Source organism: Doryrhamphus excisus, linkage group LG23 (genome assembly GCF_037039965.1).
Source record: "Doryrhamphus excisus strain RoL-2023G ecotype Guam linkage group LG23, RoL_Dexc_Guam_v1.1, whole genome shotgun sequence".
Taxonomy (NCBI): Eukaryota; Metazoa; Chordata; class Actinopteri; order Syngnathiformes; family Syngnathidae; genus Doryrhamphus; species Doryrhamphus excisus.
The window spans coordinates 8,404,596-8,429,696 of NC_136379.1; the positions used below are offsets into that span (position 1 = coordinate 8,404,596).

General features: G+C 36.0%; 1 protein-coding gene across 3 annotated transcripts in view; it reads right to left on the bottom strand.

Annotated features, from left to right (window-relative positions):
• Positions 1-8,939: 8,939 nt before the first annotated feature.
• The window catches only part of htr4 (5-hydroxytryptamine receptor 4), a 45,181-nt gene continuing 29,019 nt past the window's right edge, over positions 8,940-25,101 (bottom strand). The window contains exons 4-8 of one of the 3 annotated variants that reach the window (XM_058064219.2): positions 24,316-24,516; positions 20,077-20,230; positions 17,368-17,960; positions 14,767-14,866; positions 8,940-11,115 (exon numbers count right to left, since the gene is read on the bottom strand). In XM_058064219.2, the coding sequence (XP_057920202.2) occupies positions 14,806-14,866; positions 17,368-17,960; positions 20,077-20,230; positions 24,316-24,516 (1,009 nt within the window). In that variant the 3' untranslated portion in view covers positions 8,940-11,115; positions 14,767-14,805. Of the gene's footprint in view, positions 11,116-14,766; positions 14,870-17,367; positions 17,961-20,076; positions 20,231-24,315; positions 24,517-25,101 lie in introns of all 3 variants that reach the window. The other 2 variants (XM_058064218.2, XM_058064217.2) reach the window with 2 other exon arrangements.

Consider the following 25,101-nt stretch of genomic DNA (forward strand, 5'->3'; position numbering starts at 1 on the left):
ACTTAGCCGTGAGCACAGTGCACCTCTGTAAATGTTCCCCCATTTTTTTCCAGCGTTAAATCCTCACAATTAACTCGTTCAATTCACGTTCTGAGGCGGAAAAATGGCACATACTTTTTTTGTAAGATACTCACATTAGGATGTTGATTTAACTTTAACTAGTTTTAAAAAGCCCGCTCTTCCAATACACCAATGAACCACAGTGAGTGAGTCGGACCACTTAGACGTGAACACAGTGTACCTCTGTGTAATGTTCCGCCATTTTTTTAAGCGTTAAATCCTCACAATAAACCACTAACAAAGACCGTCGTTCTTTGGCGGAAAAAATAGCACATACGCTTCCGTAAGATGCTGATATTAGCATGTTAATTTAAGTTTAACTAACTAAAAAGCCCGCTCTTTCAATAAACCAATGAAACACAGCGAGTGAGTCGGACCACTTAGACGTGAACACAGTCCGCCGCCTAAAAGTTTCCCCACGTGAAATCCTTTTTTTCAACGAAAATCCTCACAATAAATCACAAATAAATAATAAATAATATAATAAATAACAAATTTAGATCGGTAGGGGCTGAAAAGTGTCGAACAACTAGTAAATGTTCGTAAAAGTTAGTTGAAAAAGCTAGTTACACTCATTTATGGTGAATTTTTTTCACCACCAGAGGGCAGCATTGTCTTGTAAGACAACATCAAATGAGTCCTCGTGACTATAAATGGTGTTTAACAGTTTAAATTAAATTAAATTAAATTAAATTAAATTAAATTAAATTAAATTAAATTAAATTAAATTAAATTAAATTAAATTAAATTAAATTAAATTAAATTAAATTAAAACAAAACAAAACAAAACAAAACAAAACAAAACAAAATAAAATACATCCACGGAGGACAGTCTAGTCATTAAAATGTGTACCGCATTGTGTTGCAATATTTCTGTCTATATTTAAAAAAAATATTTATTCAGTCAGTGCATTAAGGTGGACTCACCGAGGTGGATTTAACAAGTTGCCAGCCACAATAACAACACTGACATCGGTATATACGTCTTTGTGCAAAGAATAGTGACATCAAACATGAGTGAAGTGAAACATGGAGAGACCGCAGCTACCATTCATGTTGTCAAGAGGCTGATTCACTTTATACTTGATCACCACCATGCACACGGCACAGCAAACGTGCGTATTTACGTGTGTTTTTGTGGCTGACAATGAGCACCGGCATCGCTTGTTTGTGTGCAGTGGATGATGAGGGAAGCCATCTGCTGTCAATGTCAATGCCACTTACTCCCAGAGCTCCCTTTAGGCGCCAGCAGCAGCGACACACTAAAACATGACAGCACCGCAAAGAATGCCGAAACACAGTCTGATATTCGTGCATTATCTGTGCATCGCAATGTTTATGTCAAATATTCTCTATTTATCTGTTAATTATGCAATATTTATACCAGTAAGTCATTAAAATGTTGTATTCTCGTGTTAAATGATGCCGAGGTATCAGATAACGAGATTTGCGTGTTTGGAAGTGAGCCCTAAAAAAAAGTTCGGGATGGCTCAAAACGCTCGGTTTGAAAAGGCGGGGTAAAATTGTTTCTTTGTGATGTCACAGACGGACTTCCTTATATGGTAGATATTTAGGAAACAGGTGTGAGCAATATATATGACATACCACTGCAAAAATATCTATATCACAGACAGTTGGAGAGGTGAGGTGATGTTGGGGTGTGTATCGGGGATGTGTCACCATGGCAACCGCATCATCAGCACACCGCCCTCTTGTCTTGTCCCGTCGTCCCCGTCTTTAAGTTTTCCAGCAGGAAAGTAGCATGATGGCGTGCAGGAAAAACACGTACGCTGATGATTTATCGCCGCTGGAAGTGAGCCCTAAAAAAAGTTCGGGATGGCTCAAAACGCTCTGTTTGAAAAGGCGGGGTAAAACTATTTCTTTGTGATGTCACAGACGGACTTCCTTATATGGTCATTTAGAAACATTTTGGTCTTGTGAGCAATCTGTATGACATACCACTGCAAAAACGCTCGTCAAAGATCCTCTATATCACAGACAGTTGTACCGCCTGCCAAATGAGGCCGATGGCGACAGTTTGACCCTGGAACAGATCGTTTTCCATTTCCATTTGAAATGAAAGCTCGGAAGTCAAGGAGCGTGGAATCATGATGAAGGCGTTTGACTTTGTTGATGTTCGGGTGTGTATCAGGGCTGTGTCACCATGGCAACCGCATCATCAGCACACCGCCGTCTTGTCCTGTCGTCCCCATCTTTAAGTTTTCCAGTAGCATGATGGCGTGCAGGAAAACACGTACGCTGATGATTTATCGCCGCTGTAAGGTCAGAGAACATTTTGAAGGAAAAGTTTCTTCAACAAAAAGATGAGAACATGTCGGAGAAGAAGAAGAAGAACACTTCATTGACTGCGTTCCCTCCTTGATGGAAATAATCACATGACACGTCACGCACTGTCCAACACGCTCATGCTAGCGTCCATCAGAACAGTCCAACATGTCTTCCTTGGAGGTCTTGTCAAGTCAGCGTGACCACGAGGCGGCCATCTGTCAGGACCACGACATGACAATTACCCGGAACGCCATCAAGGCGCCGTTTGTCATCAGCGTCACACTGGCCCACCGTTATTGGTCCTGGCAGGACGGACGCTGCCGGGAACGTCCATTACTCGCCTTCGACTCGCCTAAGATGAAAGCTTAAGCAAGTCAAAATGTGACAAACATTTCTCCGTGCGATGCAGTGGATTTCTACAAACACTAAAATACACAAATAGTAGTCAAAGATCCTTTTAAAGACAGACCTACTGCAATAACACAAGTCAAAGATCCTCTATGAGACAGACCGACAGCAATAACACTGGTCAAAGATCCTCTATGAGACAGACCGACAGCAATAACACTGGTCAAAGATCCTTTATGGGACAGACCTACGTAAAAATGCTAGTCAAAGATCCACTATGAGACAGAGTGACAGCAATAAAATGAGTCAAAGATCCTTTATGGGACAGACCTATGTTAAAATGCTAGTCAAAGATCCTCTATGAGACAGGCTTACTGCAAAAACACTAGTCAAAGATCCACTATGAGACAGACTGACAGCAAAAGCACGAGTCAAAGATCCTCTATGAGACAGGCTTACGGCAAAAACACTAGTCAAAGATCCTCTATGAGACAGACAGGCAGCAATAACACGAGTCAAACATCCTTTATGGGACAGACCTACGTAAAAATGCTAGTCAAAAATCCTCTATGAGACAGGCTTATGGCAAAAACACTAGTCAAAGATCCTCTATGAGACAGACCGACAGCAATAACATGAGTCAAAGATCCTTTATGGGACAGACCTACGTAAAAATGCTAGTCAAAGATCCTCTATGAGACAGGCTTACTGCAGAAACACTAGTCAAAGATCCTCCATGAGATAGACCGACAGCAAAAACAGTAGTCAAAGATCCACTATGAGACAGACAGACAGCAAAAACACTAGTCAAAGATCTACTATGCGACAGACTGACAGCAAAAGCACAAGTCAAAGATCCTCTATGAGACAGACCGACAGCAATAACACGAGTCAAAGATCCTTTATGGGACAGACCTACGTAAAAATGCTAGTCAAAGATCCTCTATGAGACAGGCTTATGGCAAAAACACTAGTCAAAGATCCTCTATGAGACAGACCGACAGCAATAACACGAGTCAAAGATCCTTTATGGGACAGACCTACGTAAAAATGCTAGTCAAAGATCCACTATGAGACAGAGTGACAGCAATAACATGAGTCAAAGATCCTTAATGGGACAGACCTACGTAAAAATGCTAGTCAAAGATCCTCTATGAGACAGGCTTATGGCAAAAACACTAGTCAAAGATCCTCTATGAGACAGACCGACAGCAATAACATGAGTCAAAGATCCTTTATGGGACAGACCTACGTAAAAATGCTAGTCAAAGATCCTCTATGAGACAGGCTTACTGCAGAAACACTAGTCAAAGATCCTCCATGAGATAGACCGACAGCAAAAACAGTAGTCAAAGATCCACTATGAGACAGACAGACAGCAAAAACACTAGTCAAAGATCCTCTATGAGACAGGCTTACTGGAAAAACACAAGCCAAAGATCTATATGACCCACCTACTGCAAAAATGCTAGTCAAAGATCCTATATGAGAAAGGCTTACTGCAAAACCACTGGTTAAAGATCCTATGATAGGTGAGGCTATGGTTTTTTTAGGGCCTACTACTGCAAAAACACAAGTCAAAGATCCTTTATGGGACAGAGCTATGTAAAAATGCTAGTCAAAGATCCTCTATGTGACAAAGTACAACAGAAATCAAAGATCCTTTATATAACAAAATGCAAGTGAAAGATCAACATGACAGGAACGTCGTTTCTGGAAGTTGGATGTTGTTATTTGGTGTACCTAATGAAGTGGCCTGAATATGATAATGAGGCATGACAGAGAGCCAGAAACGGTCCTCAGGTGTGGCGACCTTTCACCTGTGGGCTCCTCTTCCTGGGAAATGTCAGCGTCACATGACGGCATCGGCGTTCCCTGGCTGAGTCTTATTCAAGACTCTCCGCAGACGCTAACATCTTAAATGTCAGTCATGGCGGCCGAGGGACAAAGACGAGCTCGGCTTTTTTTTTTTTTTTCTTCATTCCTCCGCCCCCCCCCCTCCTCCTCCCTGCCGAGCGATTACAGACGGACGCTGAGACGGAAAATCCATGGAAGACGAGGCACAAATGAAATGCTTTCACACCAGGATGACGGAATAATGACCAGTGTCCGTCTTGCCATTTGCACATGAAAGAGCTAAAGTCTAATTTTAGCTAGTCAAAGATCCTCTGCACGACAGGAGGGCTCAGCTGTTTTCAAGGACAAACTGCAACATTTCTAGATAAAGATCAAATGCAAAAATGTGAGTCAAAGATCCTCTACGTGACAGGAGGGCCCGGCTATTTTCAAGGACATACTGCCAAAATTCTGGTCAAAGATCCTTGATCTGTTAGACATACTGCAAAAGTGTCAAAAGATCAAAAGTCAAAGATTCTCTGGATGACACTAGTCAAAGATCCTCTATTTTACAGGAGCTGCTTTTATGGATGGACTGTAAAAACACCAGTCAAAGATCCTTTATACGACAGACCTATTGAAAAACCGTAGTCAAAGATCCTACTGAAAAACACAAGTCAAAGATCCTATTGAAAAACACTAGTCAAAGATCCTATTGAAAAACACTAGTCAAAGATCCTTTATACGACAGACCTATTGAAAAACACCAGTCAAAGATCCTTTATACAACAGACCTATTGAAAAACACCAGTCAAAGATCCTTTATACGACAGACCTATTGAAAAACCCTAGTCAAAGATCCTATTGAAAAACACAAGTCAAAGATCCTATTGAAAAACACTAGTCAAAGATCCTTTATACAACAGACCTATTGAAAAACACCAGTCAAAGATCCTTTATATGACAAACCAATTGAAAAACACTTATCAAAGATCCTTTACATGACGGACCTATTGAAAAACACTAGTCAAAGATCCTTTATATGACAAACCAATTGAAAAACACTTATCTAAGATTCTTTATGCAGCAAAGATCCTTTACACAGCAGACCAATTGAAAAACACTTGTCAAAGATCCTTTATATGACAGACTTATTGAAAAACACTTATCAAAGATCCTTTATACGACAGACCTATTGAAAAACACTAGTCAAAGATCCTTTATATAACAGACCTATTGAAAAACACTTATCAAAGATCCTTTATACGACAGACCTATTGAAAAACACTAGTCAAAGATCCTTTATATGACAGACCTATTGAAAAACACCAGTCAAAGATCCTTTATATGACAGACCTATTAAAAAACACGAGTCAAAGATCCTATTGAAAAACACTAGTCAAAGATCCTTTATATGACAGACCAATTGAAAAACACTTGTCAAAGATCCTTTATACGACAGACCCATTGAAAAACACTAGTCAAAGATCCTTTATACGACAGACCTATTGAAAAACACTAGTCAAAGATCCTATTGAAAAACACTAGTTAAAGATCCTTTATACAACAGACCTATTGAAAAACACTCGTCAAAGATCCTTTATATGACAGACCAATTGAAAAACACTAGTCAAAGATCCTTTATATGACAGACCTATTAAAAAACACTAGTCAAAGATCCTATTGAAAAACACTAGTCAAAGATCCTTTATACAACAGACCTATTGAAAAACACTAGTCAAAGATCCTTTATACGACAGACCTATTGAAAAACACTAGTCAAAGATCCTTTATATGATTGAAAAACACGAGTCAAAGATCCTATATATGATTGAAAAACACTAGTCAAAGATCCTTTATATGATTGAAAAACACTAGTCAAAGATCCTTTATACGACAGACCTATTGAAAAACACTAGTCAAAGATCCTTTATATGATTGACAAACACTAGTCAAAGATCCTATATATGATTGACAAACACTAGTCAAAGATCCTTTATATGATTGAAAAACACTAGTCAAAGATCCTTTATACGACAGACCTATTGAAAAACACTAGTCAAAGATCCTTTATATGATTGAAAAACACTAGTCAAAGATCCTTTATACGACAGACCTATTGAAAAACACTAGTCAAAGATCCTTTGTATGATTGACAAACACTAGTCAAAGATCCTATATATGATTGAAAAACACTAGTCAAAGATCCTTTATATGATTGACAAACACTAGTCAAAGATCCTATATATGATTGAAAAACACTAGTCAAAGATCCTATATATGATTGAAAAACACGAGTCAAAGATCCTTTATATGATTGAAAAACACTAGTCAAAGATCCTTTATACGACAGACCTATTGAAAAACACTAGTCAAAGATCCTTTGTATGATTGACAAACACTAGTCAAAGATCCTATATATGATTGAAAAACACTAGTCAAAGATCCTTTATATGATTGACAAACACTAGTCAAAGATCCTATATATGATTGAAAAACACTAGTCAAAGATCCTATATATGATTGAAAAACACGAGTCAAAGATCCTTTATATGATTGACAAACACTAGTCAAAGATCCTTTATATGATTGAAAAACACTAGTCAAAGATCCTATATATGATTGAAAAACACGAGTCAAAGAAACAGTTTTTGACAGTCTTGGGTCTAAGAGGTCAAAGGTGATCTTAAGAGATTCAGGGTGAACGGTTCACTCTCGATGCGTGGTGCGATGCTCTGCTCGGGTTCACAAACAAACGTGTTCCGACGTCTTTTGGCTTCAAAGTTGCGGCGTCGAGACGGCCTTCCTCCCGGCGCTGCCGCTGATTGGGCTCGTTAATTTGGCAGGAAGTGGGCGAGCGGGAGCGTGCTAATGCAGGACTCGAGCGGAGCCTCCCACACGTGCGCGGCGGCGCACGTACAACCTCACACGGATGTCATGGAAACTGCAGGCGAAAACGCACACGCACAAAACGCTTGGGAATTGATCATAAAACGGCTGCTCCGTGGTCTAGTGTGTCTGATATGCAGTGCAGTGCACTTCAAGAAGTGCTAAGTGTACTTACTTCCTGGTCAGTGCAACATGTTGAGTGCGCCAGTTCACACTCAGCAATGTCATTTATTGCAATGAAGTACTATAGTACTTACAGTCATATTAAAATGTATTTATTACTTCATTTTATTTAAATAATTATAGATTTTCCACATATTATTACAATATTATTCTAGGAAAAATATTCAGATTTTTTTCTAGTAATATTGTGGCTTTATTTTCATTTTTTTGTCTTATTATTGTGGTTTTATTCAAAATTTTTTCATGTAAAAATAATGCTGTTTTTTTATTTTTGCAGATTTTATGCCAATTTTAATTCCATGATATTTTGACATTATTCTTGTGGTTTTATTTAATTTTTTTTCATGTAAAATAATGCTGTTTTTTTTTCATTTTTGCTGATTTTATGCTAATTTTAATTCCATGATATTTTGACATTATTCTTGTGGTTTTATTTACATTTTTTTCATGTAAAATAATGCTGTTTTTTTTATTTTTGCAGATTTTATGCTAATTTTAATTCCATGATATTTTGACTTTATTCTTGTGGTTTTATTAAAAAAAATATTCATGTAAAATAATGTTTTTTTTTTAATTTTTGCTGATTTTATGCCAATTTTAATTCCATGATATTTTGACTTTATTCTTGTAGTATTGTAAGTTTTTCCTCAACTGAATTTTCCCAGACTTGCAATTTTAGTCTTTTTTTTGTGAAACACTAAATTTTGTATTTTTCTGAAATATTTCCTCTGTAATTTTAATTAATTTTAAAGCATTTATGATTCAATTTTAATTTTCAACTTTTTCTTTTTCTCATAATATTATGACTATTTATTCTGCCCCAAAATTTTTCTTGTTGATTTTATACCAATAATATTTTGACTTTATTTTCAAAATATCATAATTTTCCCAAATTGCAGCTTTATTCTTTTTTGTTTCACGTAAAATAATGACTTTAGAAAATGAAATTTTTTTCTTTAATATTTCAACTTGAATTTTTATTAAAATTTAAAATCAATATGCAATATAAATATATTAATAAATCAATTATTTGAACTATCATATTTTTATTTAATTATTTCATTGTAATTAATTCAGTTCCATTTTTCTCATAATATTACAACAATACCTCAAATTTATTCTTGTAAAATTACTGCTGTTTTTTTACTCAATTTTTGCTGTTATGCTTCACATAAAATGACAACTTTTTTTTCAATAAAAAAAATAAAATAAAATAAATAATAAAATAATTTTTCTTTAATATTTCAACTTTTAATTTAATTTTACATTTAAAATGAAGTGATAAATCTTACAATAACGACAAATACTTAAAAAAAATAATAATGCTGCACTGAGTGGTTGCAATGCACCATTAAAAAAGAATAAATAATGTGACCTTCATTCAGGTTTTATCGTTTAAAACGTGATTTGAGACGATGATTGCAATAAAATCTGACATTTAATAAATCCACATGATATTTAACAAGACTAATGTTTTCATTTATTCCAGTAAAGGTCAATTAAGTCAAAAGCAGGATAGGTTGAAGTATGAATTATGATTCCCCAGCAGGGCTGCAAATGATTGTTCTGATGCCTCAACTGTGTCCATATTCATATATATATTCATGAGTGAGTACCGAAACGTCCCACGGTCAGTGAAGTGATTGACCACTCATGCACCCGGCGCTCCATAAAATCTCTTTTTATTTACATTTTTTTTTTTTTTTTTTTTTTTTTTTACAACCTGCTCGCTTGCTTGTTTTCTTGGCAACACAAAGCAGAAAGTCAATCAATAGGAATAGTTGACACGGAAAAGCGTTCCTCTATTATGGATCGCCACGGTTATTTGGACGGCGATTTGGAGCAGACGGAAAAGTGCTCGTGCTTCATGGAGAGAGCGGGTCACAGCTTGAATAGAACCGCTTTAAAAAAAAACGATGGAAAAACATGGCGAAAAAAAAATGACAAGAAGTCGGGGGAAATACGCCACACGGACAAAAGTACTGGGACACCTCAAGTGGATTTATCGTAGGGGGTGGAACGCTACCCGGAATTCCGACACCGGCGGACCGGTTTTCCAAGCGGGACACTTTAAGTTAAAGCCTGAAAGTTGGAATTTGACATGAAAAATTAAACATTATATGACAAAATATTGCAATGTTATGAGAAAAAATTCAGAAAAAATGAAGAAAAAAATGTAAAAAAAAAAGAAATTTTACCAAAAATTTGTTCCAAGACAAAAATAATTATTTATATAATTAATAATAATTAATTAAAAATAATTTAGATAATCTAGAATGCAATTTTAATATGAGAAAAATAAAACATTTTGTAGAAAATGTTCCAATGGTTTTGACCAGTCAAAAGTTTAGAGACACTTTACCATGTTAGTGAATGAGAAAGTGTCTCCAAACTTTTGACTGATGCTACAAAAAAAACAGTCAAAAGTTTAGAGACACTTTACCATGTTAGTGAATGAGAAAGTGTCTCCAAACTTTTGACTGATGCTACAAAAAAAACCAGTCCAAAGTTTAGAGACACTTTACCATGTTAGTGAATGACAAAGTGTCTCCAAACTTTTGTAGTTTTAGTCCAATACTTCCTATTGCTTTGACTTGTAAGCTAAGCTCCGCCCACACATAATCTGACCTCGTCGTTTTGGTGTTTTTAGTTTCCTAGCACCTGTGCTAATGAGCACAATCAAAGCCATTAACGAAGGAGCATCGGTCGGGCGAAGGAGGTGGGAGGTCACGAGGAGGTCACTTCCTGTGATGCTACACGTCTACGGCGCCGATCCTCGCTTTGAAAAGAGGAAAAACATACCAGTGCTTTAATGCCCTTGGAGATTGTAGTACTACTTCCTGCGACTTACATTCATGATATTTTAAAGTAAGAACAGAAGCATCGAGAAAAAGGGTGGAGTTGGCGCCCCCTAATGGACGGGAGGGCAGAGAAAAGACATACAGAAAGGTCCTTGAAGAGAGATAAAAAGTAATGGCGTGGATGTAAACATGTTAGCTAGTACTTGTACATTCCTTATCCAGATGCTGATGTGTCATGTGACCATGAGGAGGAGGTGGAATAGTGACACACACACACACACACACACACACACACACACACATTCCTGAGCAGCTTTAACTCCCCATGTGAACACAATCAAGTCCAACAGAATCAGATGTGGAACCAAACCGGAGCGGGACACCAACCTCTACCGGCCCCATCCTCGGGAAAGCCATTTTTCCCGTGACAGTTTTCCTTCAAAGCTCCGCCAGGTGGAAAAGAATCCAGGGGGGGGGGCGGTGCTGATCCTTGAATGCTGCCGAGCCTCGTCGTACCAACTTTGGGCCGGAAACGGAGCCGGAAGCGGTTTCAGTTTGAAACCAGTCACGTGTCTAGAGCCGCCTGTTCCTGCGAATCGGGTCAGGTCAGGTCGGGAGAGCGGAGGCGTTGCGTCACAAGCAGGACTCGGAGTTGGCGTGCGGTGTTTTTTTGTCCTGCTTTGTGTGGTTCCCGTTGAGCACAGCGTACCTGGGAGGGAAGACAGAACAAACATGAAGCGTCTCGCTTGCACTTTAATACATGCTAAGTGGTAGCATCACAGTTTGGTACTGCACGAGTGCTGCTGGTACTGGAGGAGCTATGGTTCAATGAGGAAAACTGTAAATATTTGGCAACCCAAGTGAGTAACAAGATGAAATCAAGCATGGTGGTGGAAGCATCATGGCCCAAGGCTGCACGAGTGCTGCTGTATCGGAGGAGCTGTGGTTCAATGAGGAAAACAGTGTAAATATTTGGCAACCCAAGTGAGTAACAAGAATATTGCGTGTCTGAAGTCAAGCATGGTGGTGGAAGCGTCATGGCGCAAGGCTGCACGAGTGCTGCTGGTACTGGAGGAGCTATGGTTCAATGAGGAAAACTTAATATTTGACAACCCAAGTGAGTTACAAGATGACGTCAAGCATGGTGGTGGAAGCGTCATGGCGCAAGGCTGCACGAGTGCTGCTGGTACTGGAGGAGCTATGGTTCAATGAGGAAAACCGTGTAAATATTTGGCAACCTAAGTGAGTAACAAGATGAAGTCAAGCATGGTGGTGGAAGCATCATAGCGCAAGGCTGCACGAGTGCTGCTGGTACTGGAGGAGCTATGGTTCAACGAGGAAAACTTTATATTTGACAACCCAAGTGAGTTACAAGACGAAGTCAAGCATGGGTGGAAGCATCATGGCACAAGGCTGCACGAGTGCTGCTGGTACTGGAGGAGCTATGGTTCAACGAGGAAAACTTTATATTTGACAACCCAAGTGAGTTACAAGATGAAGTCAAGCATGGGTGGAAGCATCATGGCACAAGGCTGCACGAGTGCTGCTGGTACTGGAGGAGCTATGGTTCAACGAGGAAAACTTTATATTTGACAACCCAAGTGAGTTACAAGATGAAGTCAAGCATGGGTGGAAGCATCATGGCACAAGGCTGCACGAGTGCTGCTGGTACTGGAGGAGCTATGGTTCAACGAGGAAAACTTTATATTTGACAACCCAAGTGAGTTACAAGATGAAGTCAAGCATGGGTGGAAGCATCATGGCACAAGGCTGCACGAGTGCTGCCGGTACTGGAGGAGCTATGGTTCAACGAGGAAAACTTTATATTTGACAACCCAAGTGAGTTACAAGATGAAGTCAAGCATGGGTGGAAGCATCATGGCACAAGGCTGCACGAGTGCTGCCGGTACTGGAGGAGCTATGGTTCAACGAGGAAAACTTTATATTTGACAACCCAAGTGAGTTACAAGATGAAGTCAAGCATGGGTGGAAGCATCATGGCACAAGGCTGCACGAGTGCTGCTGGTACTGGAGGGGCTATGGTTCAACGAGGAAAACTTTATATTTGACAACCCAAGTGAGTTACAAGATGAAGTCAAGCATGGGTGGAAGCATCATGGCACAAGGCTGCACGAGTGCTGCTGGTACTGGAGGAGCTATGGTTCAACGAGGAAAACTTTATATTTGACAACCCAAGTGAGTTACAAGATGAAGTCAAGCATGGGTGGAAGCATCATGGCACAAGGCTGCACGAGTGCTGCCGGTACTGGAGGAGCTATGGTTCAATGAGGAAAACAATGTAAATATTTGGCAACCCAAGTGAGTAGTGAATAGTTATTAGTTTCAGAAATGAGTCCTGTCCCTTTAAGAAAGACTTCTAAACCAACTTCTACTTCCTCCCAGCTCCCAACAGGCTGCAATTATCTTGTGTCTCCAAGCTGTAGCGCCCGCTCCTGCTTTGGCACGCGCTTGACGGCGTCCTTGGTCCTGGGACGTGGAAGCTCCTCCTCCCGAGCTGCTGGTCACCTGGGCGGTCAGCTGAGTGCATACAGCAGTACCATTCAAAGAGCTATGACGCCTTGGGCTCACTTATAGCTCTGAAAATGGCGCTGCGGTCTGCAACAGAGGCCAATGGCGGCCGGCGGCGTCACGCTCCATTCTCTTGTGCACACGCCCACGTGCATGCCCACGTGCACGCACACTCACATACAATTATGCATCAGACAAGCAAAAAATAAATAAATGTCATAAAATAAAAGTCATATTAGAACAGGAAAAAGGGTCATAATTTTATTAGAATATTAAAGTCAAAATATTAAAAGAAAAAGTCATATTCTAATAAGAAAAAGTTATATTTTTGCAAGAATGACATCAAAATATTTCAAAGAAAAATGTTTATTCTAATGAGAAAAATGATTGTAATTTCACAAGAATTAAGTTAGAATATTAAGAATTTTGTTTTATTATAATCAGAAAAAAGGTCTGATTTTACAAGAATAAAGTCAAAATATTAAGAGAATTATTTTTTATTCTAATGAAAAAAAAGGTTGGATTGTCAAAAGAATTAAGTTAGAATATTAAAAAATTTGTTTTATTATAATCAGAAAAAAGGTCAGATTTTACAAAAATAAAGTCAAAATATTAAGGAAAAAATTCCATATTCTAATGAGAGAAAAAAGGTTGAAATCTCACAAGAATAAAGTTAAAATATTAACGAAAAAATTGTGTATTCTAATGGGAAAAATTGATAAATTTTACAAGAATATAAAAAAATATATATATTAAAAGAAAAAAATTGGGATTTTAATAAAAAAAAGATTGGAATTTCACAAGAATAAAGTCAAAATATTAAGAAAACAATTTTGTATTCTAATGAGAAAAATGATTGTAATTTTGCAAGAATAAAGTCATAAAATGAATCATTTTTTAATTATAATCAGAAAAAGGTCAAAATTTTACAAGAATACACGCTGTTTTTCTAAGTTCATACTTGTATATGTGGCTAAAATGCAAACATGCTAACATAAGCACAGTAAGAAAGGACCCATGCTAATTACTGCTAAGTTTTATATAAATGTACTTTTATGAAAATGGATAAAATTTGAATGTAAACATGCTAACACAGCTCCCGTAGACAGCTAATAGGATAGCGTAAATTTACTATAATGAAAATGGGTAAAATGCTAACGTTAGTATGCTAACACCTAGCATGATAGAGTGACTAAGTAAGTATATAGCAATTAAAAAGACTAAAATGCTAACATTGCTAACTGTTAGCATTGCTAGGATGCTAGCGCCTAACAAGATGGCAAAATAGTGATACTGTATGACTAAGTTCTTCCCTATGGAAATGCTTAAAATGCTAGCACGCTGTGTTTCTAAATTCATACTTGTGGCTAAAATGCAAACATGTGGCTACAACGCAAACATGCTAACATAAGCACACTAAGAAAATGACCCATGCTAACTACTGCTAAATTTGTATATAAATGTACTTTTATGAAAATGGATAAAAAAGCTAATGTAAACATGCTAACACTTAAATTAAAAATGCTAAAATGCTAACATTGCTAACTGTTAGCATTGCAAACATGCTAACATAATCACACTAAGAAAGGACCCATGCTAGTTACTGCTAAGTGCTAAGTACTTACTGCTCAGTACAGCAATGCAAACAGTTAGCATGCTAATACCTTTTTAAGACAGCCTAACGCCAGGTAGCTAAAACAACTGAACAGTTACCATGTGAGCTCCCTGGATTGATAGCACCAAGTACCAAAAATGCTAACATGCTAACAGTTAGCACCTAGCTAGATAGCACCCAGCGTGTGTATAAATGTTTGCGGTCACAAAAACTCACTTGAGAGCGAACCCCGGTGAGCGTGTAGATCTAGAGCAGCTAGACAGGCACTGGTCTGGTGTTGCAGAACCAGAGCAGCAGTTTGGAGGCAGAGGAGCAGCTGCTGGAGAGACCAGGAGGACCCAGGAGGAGAACCAGGAGGAGCACCAGGAAGAGGACGGTGGGTTGTGGCAGGAGAAACGAGGAAGGAAAAAGACAAAGTGAAAGAAGAGAAGATGGTAAAAGGAGAACGTGAAGATGATTGTCCATGAAGAGAAAAGGTAGATGGCGAAGATATGAAGAACCAGGGGCGGGAAAGATGGAAAGAGAGGAGTAAAGAAGATGAAAAAAAGGATAAATAAGAGTATGGAAGAGGAGGAGCAGATACGTGATGAACGATGCAGAGAAGAAGGTTCATGAAAAGGAGGCATGGAAGGAAAGGAAGGTAGGAGAGAAGAAGGAAGAGAGGGCGGAAACAAGGTTAAAGTTCACACGTAACGATGGCAGCTGACTGCTATCTTAGATAGAACACTTTAGTAATAGAAGAAAGAGAAGGAATAGAAAGAGGAACTCAGAAGAAGCGAATGTAAACATGCTAACACAGCTCCCGTAGACAGCTAATAGGATAGCGTAAATTTATTATTATGAAAATGGGTAAAATGCTAACATTAGTATGCTAAAACCTAGCATGATAGTGTGACTAAGTAAGTATATAGCAATTTAAAAAGGCTAAAATGCTAACATTGCTAACTGTTAGCATTGCTAGGATGCTAGCGCTTAACAAGATGGTAAAATAGTGGTACTGTATGGCTCGTAGTTCTTTCCTACGGGAATGCTTAAAATGCTAGCACGCTATGTTTCCTAAGTTCATACTTACATATGTGGCTAACATGCTAACATAAGCACACTAAGAAAGCACCCATGCTAATTACTGCTAAGTTTGTATATGAATGTACTTTTATGAAAATTGATAAAATGCTAATGTAAACATGCTAACACAGCTCCAGTAGACAGCTAATAGGTTAGCGTAAATTTACTATTATAAAAATGGGTAAAATGCTAATGTTAAGTAAGCATTAAGACTAAGTATATAACAATTAAAAAGGCAAAAATGCTAACATTGCTAACTGTTAGCATTGCTAGGATGTTAGCACCTAACAAGATATAAATGTACTTTTGTGAAAATGGATAAAATGCTAATGTAAACATGCTAAGAAGCTCCTGAGCGTAAATTTACTGTTATGAAAATGGGTAAAATGCTAACATTAGTATGCTAACACCTTGCATGATAGTGTGACTAAGTAAGTATATAGCAATTAAAATAGCTAAAATGCTAACATTGCTACATCTTTAACACTTACCACCCTCCATAGCCACCATCTTGGCTAGGTACCAGAAGGGGTGGAGCTACCATAACAAAAAAATAATAATAATAATCTCCGCCATTCATTTGAAAAAAGAAAAAAAAGAAGAAAAGAAGGATTAGGAGAAGAAAGAAGGAATAGAAAAAGGAACTCAGAAGAAGAAGGAAACCTGGCAACTTCATAGCCGACACACACACACACACACACATAAAGTTTGTTATTTAACGACCTCGACCCAAATCTGTCCGTGGTGCCCAGGTGTGTGAAACATAACGAGCAGCATCCCTCCGAAGAAGCTGCGCCTCATCCTCATTTGGGAGGGCAGCTGCCACCAAAGACACACAAACCCGACTGGCAACCCACACCCAAAGTATGAGCCAAAAACTGGAAGTACTCCTATGTCATTACACCCCCCCAATAAAACAGGAATAACTCACTTTGATGTTCCATATACGTTCTGCCAGGAACCCACCTGGTCATCCAGGAAGAAGACGTAGCAAGAGGGTCTATTTAGTAGCAAGTATACAGTATTCTAATCTAGCAACTTGTTTTATTTTATTTTTTAATATTTTTATTTAATTTTAAATATTTTTAAAAAATATTTTTATATATTTTTTGTAATATTTTTATTTATTTTTTATAATATTTTTATTTATTTTTAAATAATTGTAAAAAATAATTTTTAATATTTTTTTCTATTTTCATAAGTTTTACCATTATCTAAAATTAAAACACTAACTATTTAAAAAATAATAATAATAGCAAATTAAGGGCTGCATGGCGGTCCGAGTGGTTAGCGCGCAGACCTCACAGCTAGGAGACCCGAGTTCAATCCCACTCTCGGCCATCTCTGTGTGGAGTTTGCATGTTTTCTCCGGGTATTCCGGTTTTCCTCCCACATTCCAAAAAAAAACATGCTAATTAATTAGCGACTCCAAATTGTCCATAGGTATGAATGTGAGTGTGAATGGTTGTTTGTCTATATGTGCACTGTGATTGGCTGGCCACCAATCCGGAGTGTGCCTCATGCGCCTCTTGCCTGAAGACAGCTGGGATAGGCTCCAGCGCCCCCCCCCCCGTAAACAAATGAAAACACCCCTTTACTTTTCCAATACAAATAACCATAATGATAAATCACTGCTTTTATTTTGAAAAGCGAACTAACTCGCAATATATCGTGTAAGTACGCGGTTTCGAACACAGCCAATGATGTCATTGACTCCTGGATTAAATCAGTGTAGATTTCGGGTGAACTTACTTGAGTACGTGCGTGGATCCGTTGATGGGCGTGGTCGTGCAGGGCGCGCCGGATCCCAAGATGGACGGTCGGCGGTAGCGCTTCCTGCCGCAGCAGAGTATGATGAGGAAGGCACGGCGGAAGGACTTGTTGAGGAAGGCGTAGAGGATGGGATTGAGCATGGAGTTGATGTAGCCCAGCCACAAGCAGGCCGCCCACAGCTTCTCGGGTACGGTGTAGTCGATGAACGGGTCCACCACGTTGGTGATGAAGAACGGCGCCCAGCAGAGGCAGAAACATCCCATAATGATACACAGCGTCTTGGCCGCTTTGGTTTCCGTGCGCATGCGGTGGTTGCGTTGATGGTCGGCCGAGTCCGACGACGCGCCGGCGGAGGTAGCGGCCGCGTTGGTTCCGCCGCCCCCGGCACGCTGCAGCATGCTGATCTGGAGGGCGTGCGCTCGGGCCGTGACGTAGATCCTCTGGTAGGCCAGGACCATGAGGACCAGGGGGATGTAGAAGGCCACCACGGAACACGTGAGGGCGTACGGCTTGTTGACCATGAAGACGCACGACGTGGAGTTGCTGGAATCCATGTAGCGTCTCTGCTCAATCTGCAATCAAGCGCCCACAGGAGAAGAAGACGTAACAAGAGGGTCTTTGTGGCTATATTTAGTAGCAAGTATTAAGCAGAGTATTCGATTTCGTAGTATATATGTTAAGCTTTCATGTTTATATATAAATATAAAATATAAAATATAAAATATAAAATATAAAATATAAAATATAAAATATAAAATATAAAATATAAAATATAAAATATAAAATATAAAATATAAAATATAAAATATAAAATATAAAATAATACTAATCTAATTTTAAAATAGAATAAATATATGCAATAAACATATATTATTAAAAAAATAAACAAATCTAATTATGAAAAATAATAAATAAATAAAATAAACGAAATAATGGGCTGCGCGGCGGTGGATTGGTTGGCGCGCAGACCTCACAGCGAGGAGACCCGAGTTCAATCCCACCCTCGGCCATCTCTGTGTGTGAGTGTGAATGGTTGTTTGTCTATATGTAGAATATCTATATTATAATATAATAATCTAGAATAACCTATAATATAATATACATAATAAATAAAATAAAATAAAATAAAATAAAATAAAATAAAATAAAATAAAATAAAATAAAATAAAATAAAATAAAATAAAATAAAATAAAATAAAATAAAATAAACATATATAATAGTATATAATAAAATAAACATATATTATTATTTAATTAATTAACAAATAATAATTATGAAAAATAATAAATATACAACAAATGAAATAATAAGTAGATGCAAAATACAGTGGCCATATACAGTGGAATCTGTTCCATAATATTGTATAGCTCGGAGACCCAAGTTCAATCCCACCCTTGGCCATCTCTGTGTGTGAGTGTGAATGGTTGTTTGTCTATATGTATAAAATAAAATAAAATAAAATAAAATAAAATAAAATAAAATAAAATAAAATAAAATAAAATAAAATAAAATAAAATAAAATAAAAAATGAACATATATTATTATTTTAAAAATTAACAAATAATAATAAATATACAACAAATGAAATAAGTAGATGCAAAATACAGTGGCCATATACAATGGAATCGGTTCCATAATATTGTATGAAACCACATCAGACAAAAACCGGGGTGTACAAAAAAAAAACAAGATGTCACCATCCACCCCCAAACCACAGCCACAAATAGATCACAGTCCTGTGGGGAAAAACTAAAAAAATGTCACCCAAAGTCCTCGACAGATCTTCACGCTCCACTTTCTCTTCTGCTATCGTCTCATCTCTGTGGGAAACTACTATAAACGGACGGGGGGGGGGGGGGGGGGCTCACTCATTGATGACGTCACATGACAGGAAACGCACAAATCCAAACAGAACCATGTATGCGCAAGCTAACACGCGACTAATCATGGAGTCTCGATGTTTTCATCTGTGAGTCGGACCTTCTGGCAGTGGAACTCTGCCAGAACCCATCCCGGGTCCCAAACATTCCACGGTTTTAATTGGACCCTCTGAGAGTCGCTAACACAGTGTGTGTGTTTATGTGTGTGTGTGTTTATGTGTGTGTGTGTGTGTGTCAAATTGGAGCGCTGCTGTGGACCCACCGGGTCACCGAGTCTAAGGTCAGGAGAGGGCGAGCGAGGTTAACGGTGGCTGGGGAGTCTCTGGCTCTTTGGCCTGACTGACTACCCCCCCCCCCCCCCCCTTGGACCCCCCAGCCAAGATTTCCATTAGTGCTTCCTTTGGACACAAACATCAACAAATAGAAAAAAGCCACTTATAAAAAATTATATTTAGCAAGTAAGGATGAATTCACTGCATGTATTTACATGCTAATTGCCACTAGGGGGTGCCAGTGAGAAAGAAAGTGATTGACAGCACTCCCCAATCAATAAAACAAAAATTTGCATGTTTTAATCAGGCGTCAATGACTCAACAGTAACGAGACACCAATCATGAAGCTAATTTACCTTCTATGACCTTTTTAAGATATATTAATATTTAAAAACGACTTGATGATATCGCCATGACAACACACTGAAAGCTCTGTACTTGTATCGCTACAAAAGTCACCCAAAACTACAAAAATGCGGCATAAAGGAAACTATTCCACGCTATTCCACGCTATTCCACGCTATTCCACACTCACCACGTGGTGGATGCCGATGGTGTTCCATCCTTGCATGATGGGAAGGAAGGAGATGAAGGTGGGAATGACCCAGCAGCCGCCGATCATCAGCGCCACGCGCATGGGCGTCATCTTGTTGCGATACACAAGAGGCTGGCAGCAGATAGCGTAGTACCTACACACACACACACACACACACACACACACACACACACACATCAAACCAGTGTTAGATGTTCAAAAAAAATCTCAATTATAGAGATTCAATTATTATTATATATTTTTATTATATATATATAATAAACATATTATTTAAAAATTATTTTTTTTTAAATTAAATTAAGTTAAAATTAATTAAAATAAAAAATAATATATGTTTAATGCATATATTTATTCTATATATTTATATTACTATTTTTAAAATTAGCATATATATATATATATATATATTTAAAAATTAGCAAAAATTTGCAAATAATAATTATGAAAAATAATTTTTATATTATTTATCTATTTATATCATATATATATATATTATTAAAAAATTAGCAAACATTTGCAAATAATAATTATGATAAATATTTTTATATTATGTATATATTTATAATTGATATATATATTATTAAAAATTTGCAAATATATATATAATTTAAAAATTAGTAAAAATGTGCAAATAATAATTATGAAAAATATTTTTTATATTATGTATATATTTATAATTGATATATATATATTATTAAAAATTAGCAAATATATATATAATTTAAAAATTAGTAAAAATTTGCAAATAATAATTATGAAAAATATTTTTTTTAATTATTTATATGTTCATAATTTATATACATATATTATTATTAAAAATTAGCAAATATATATATTATTTAAAAATTTGCAAAATTTAGCAAATAATAATTATGAAAAATAATAAATATACAACAAATTAAATAATAAGTAATATATTGTACGAGATCAGGCCTGTTCAGTCAAAAAATAGGCCTATTTAAGTAAATATTATACATTTTTCCAGCCTAAATGAAGCATAAAAATGCTAAATTAAGTAATATAAAGGCATTAAGAAGATGCATTGAAAGATGATATGTGGTATTCTACACTGGTCACATGGTGTCGGTCCTGTTGGACTGATGAGTAAAAAGCCACTGCAGGAAGTACTTGGTGATAACGTGACTCTATATAAATGTGCAAGTCTTTAATATGTGTACTATTTTGGGTAATAGGAGTGTAAACATCACAATAGGGGTGTTATATTATGTCTCAGGAGCTCTAATAATGTTAAAAATTGTATTTAGAACATGATAACCAGGTGTTGTATTTCTCTAAATACCAGTATATTATATTTATGAATAAGGAATCGAACTTTCAAACAGCAGCCACAAGCGCGTGTTAATAAAAGATGGCCACCCGCTGGCAGAAACGTCACAAAAGTCACAAAGACACACACTTTTTTTGTTTTGTTTTGTCTCCCTGCATGGTCAAGGTGCCCCAACGCAACTCGGGGGGGCGCCCGGACGCCCAGCAGAGTTAATTAGCGTTTTTGTCACCAGGAGTCAATCCAGAGGGAGAACAGCTAGCGCATCCTCCGTCAAGGTCACACGTCAACATCAGGACCGAGGGTGAAGACAACACTACTCTGACTTGACAAAACGACATTAGCATTTGTCACGCTAAAGCTAAAGTGTTTATGTCCCAAAATTTATTTTTGTCGAGAAGTGCATTAAAATATATTTTTTTTCCTTAGGTTGGCTGTTCCTGGGACTTATACTCCAGAGCGACTTATATGTAAATTTATATTATTTAAAATTTATTATTATTAAAATTATTAAATTTTAATTATTAAATTATTAATTATTATTAATTATTATTAATTATTATTAATTATTATTAATTATTATTAATTATTATTAATTATTATTAATTATTATTAATTATTAATTATTATTAATTATTATTAATTATTATTAATTATTATTAATTATTATTAATTATTATTAATTATTAATTTAATTATTTAAATTTATATTATATTTAAGTCACACTTTTTTTTCTTAGGTTGGCTGTTCCTGCGACTTAAGTGTGAGTAATATTTATTATATATTTTAATTTGCTATTAATATTATTTTTTAAATAGTTAAATATTTTAATTCTAGATAATGGTAATACGAATCTAAAAAAATATATATATATATACATATATACATAAATAGATATTAAAAAATATTAAAAACAATTATTAAAATTATTAAAAAAATATATTTTAAAAAAATTAAATACAAATATTTTTTAAAAACTTATTAAAAATTATAAAAATATAAAAAATATGTAAATATGTAACATATTCATCCATTCTTTTTCTATGCCGCTTATCCTCACTAGGGTCACAGGGCTATGCAGGAGCCTATCCCAGCTGTCTTCACCCCTGGACTGGTGGCCAGCCAGCCAATCACAGGGCACATATAGACAAACAACCATTCACACTCACATTCATACCTATGGACAATTTGGAGGTAACAAAAAGTGCGACGTGAAAACGAGTTGACATGGCGTACGTATTCCCATAATTTTCTTTGATCCGTACGTGAAAAAAGTTATAATAAGTTTGGAGACGATAAGACGTGAAATAAGTCTGACGTTTTTCATGGTTGGTGTATCGTTTTTTTTTGTTGCCTCGGCAGCGAGATGATGGAATTCATTTGGAGCGAGAGCAGAAAAGCACTTTGGGTCGTCTGGGTGTCAGGTGACGCATTTCAGTGAAGTTGAGTGGAAGTGAAATCAAATCAGTGGAATTTTTTTTTTCTTTTTTTCTGCCTCATTTCACATGTCGGTCCTTTTTCTCTCCGTGTTGGCTTTGTGTTTGACAAAAATATAAGAGCTTGATGAACGATGGGGTGGCGGTGGGGGGGGGGGGGCGGGGGGGTCGAGGTGCCACAAGAGCCTCCCGTATGTCTGGACACGGGCAAAAAATAGCGATGCCCAATATCGGTTTTCCCACCAATACCCCAAGCCCCCACCCCCCCCTCCTCAACGACCCCCAAAGTCAAATCTCACAAAGACTCCATAACATAGCAGCTGTATTTATTTCATATGATGTTCCACGGTGCGTTTAATGTTTGAAGGAAAACCCAGTTTGACCATCGGTCGACGCCGTTGTTGAAGACGTAGTGATTATTATATTATTATTATAATATATGTTAAAACGTATTAAAAATTATTAATTATTGATTATTACAAATGATTAAATTATACAAAATCTGAATTATAAAAAAATTTAATTATTAAAATTATTACACATTTAAATGATTTAAAATTATTTAAAATTATTAACTATTGATTATTACAAATTATTAAATTATTAAAAATTTGAATTCTTAAAAATGAATTATTAAAATTATTACAAAATATTATATTATATTATATTATATTAGAAAGATTATTAAGATTAAGATTAAGATATGCCTTTATTCGGCCCTCACTTGGGAAATTATATTATATTATATTATAAATATGATATAGGATAAAATAAAGGATATAATATAAAATATATATTTAAATTAAATTAAATTAAATTAAATTAAATTAAATTAAATTAAATTAAATTAAATTAAATTAAATTAAATTAAATTAAATTAAATTAAATTAAATTAAATTAAATTAAATTAAATTAAATTTAATTTAATTAAATTAAATTTAATTAAATCAATTCAACTCAACTCAACTCAAATTAAATTACATTACATTAAATAAAATTAAATAAAATTAAACTAAATTACATTAAATAAAATTAAATAAAACTAAATAAAATTAAATAAAATTAAATAAAATTAAATAAAATTAAATAAAATTAAATAAAATTAAATAAAATTATGTTACATTACATTAAATTACATTAAATAAAATTAAATAAAACTAAATAAAATTAAATAAAATTAAATAAAATTAAATAAAATTAAATAAAATTAAATAAAATTAAATAAAATTATGTTACATTACATTAAATTACATTAAATTAAATTATAATTTCTTGACTGATGTTTTATGTTTTGTGTGTTTTCCTAGTGGCCTAATTCCACATTTCTCCTAAGGAAGTTTGCCAAAGTAAAAGAAGATTCCTTTGTGCATAAGACAATCAAGTAAAACTTGTTGCGGAATGCTGCATCAGCACCATTTTTGGAAGATTCCAATCTAAAATCCGACCCGCTTAGCATTATACTTGTACACGCAACCACAGCAGACGTGCGGCCTCACCTGTCCAGGGCGATGCAGCACAGGTGCATGATGGACGCCGTGGTCAGCAGGACGTCCAGAGAGGTACGGACCAGGCAGAAGGTCTCGCCGTAGATCCACTGCTGGTGGACCAGGTCCATGGCCCCGAACGGCATCACCAGAACCGACACCAACAAGTCGGCAAAGGCCAGCGACACGATGAAGTAGTTGGTCTTGATTTTCCTGATGGACACCCCGACAAGAACGACAAAATACGTCAAATACTAATACTAGCCTTGCAGAATGACATGTAGTACTCTACACCGGTCACTAGGTGTCAGTAATGTTACATTGATGATGATTGACACAATGGCCAACTGGATGGGAAATACAAAAGTCAACTGAACTTAACTAAACCATATTGTACTGAGCAGCCAGGACAGAGATGTATCCACCATGCAGCTCAGAGGGGATTTTAAGAACAACAAAAAAATAACGATGATATTTCAGTTAATTCATAATAAAAATATTAATTAGCTACAAAGAATAATATAGTTTTATTTATTTAAATTATATTTTGTATTGTATATTTACTTTGTATAATAGTAAAAAAAAATATGTATATTTAAACAAATACAAAAACAATATATTTATTTTTATTTATATTATTTATATTATTTATTTATATTATTGGAGCCAATTATATTATAATTTTTTAAACAAACAATGTCATTTTATGTCATATTTCAGTTAATTCATAATAATGATATTAATTATCTAACAAAAATAATATAGTTTTATTTATTTAAATAATATTTTGTATTGTAT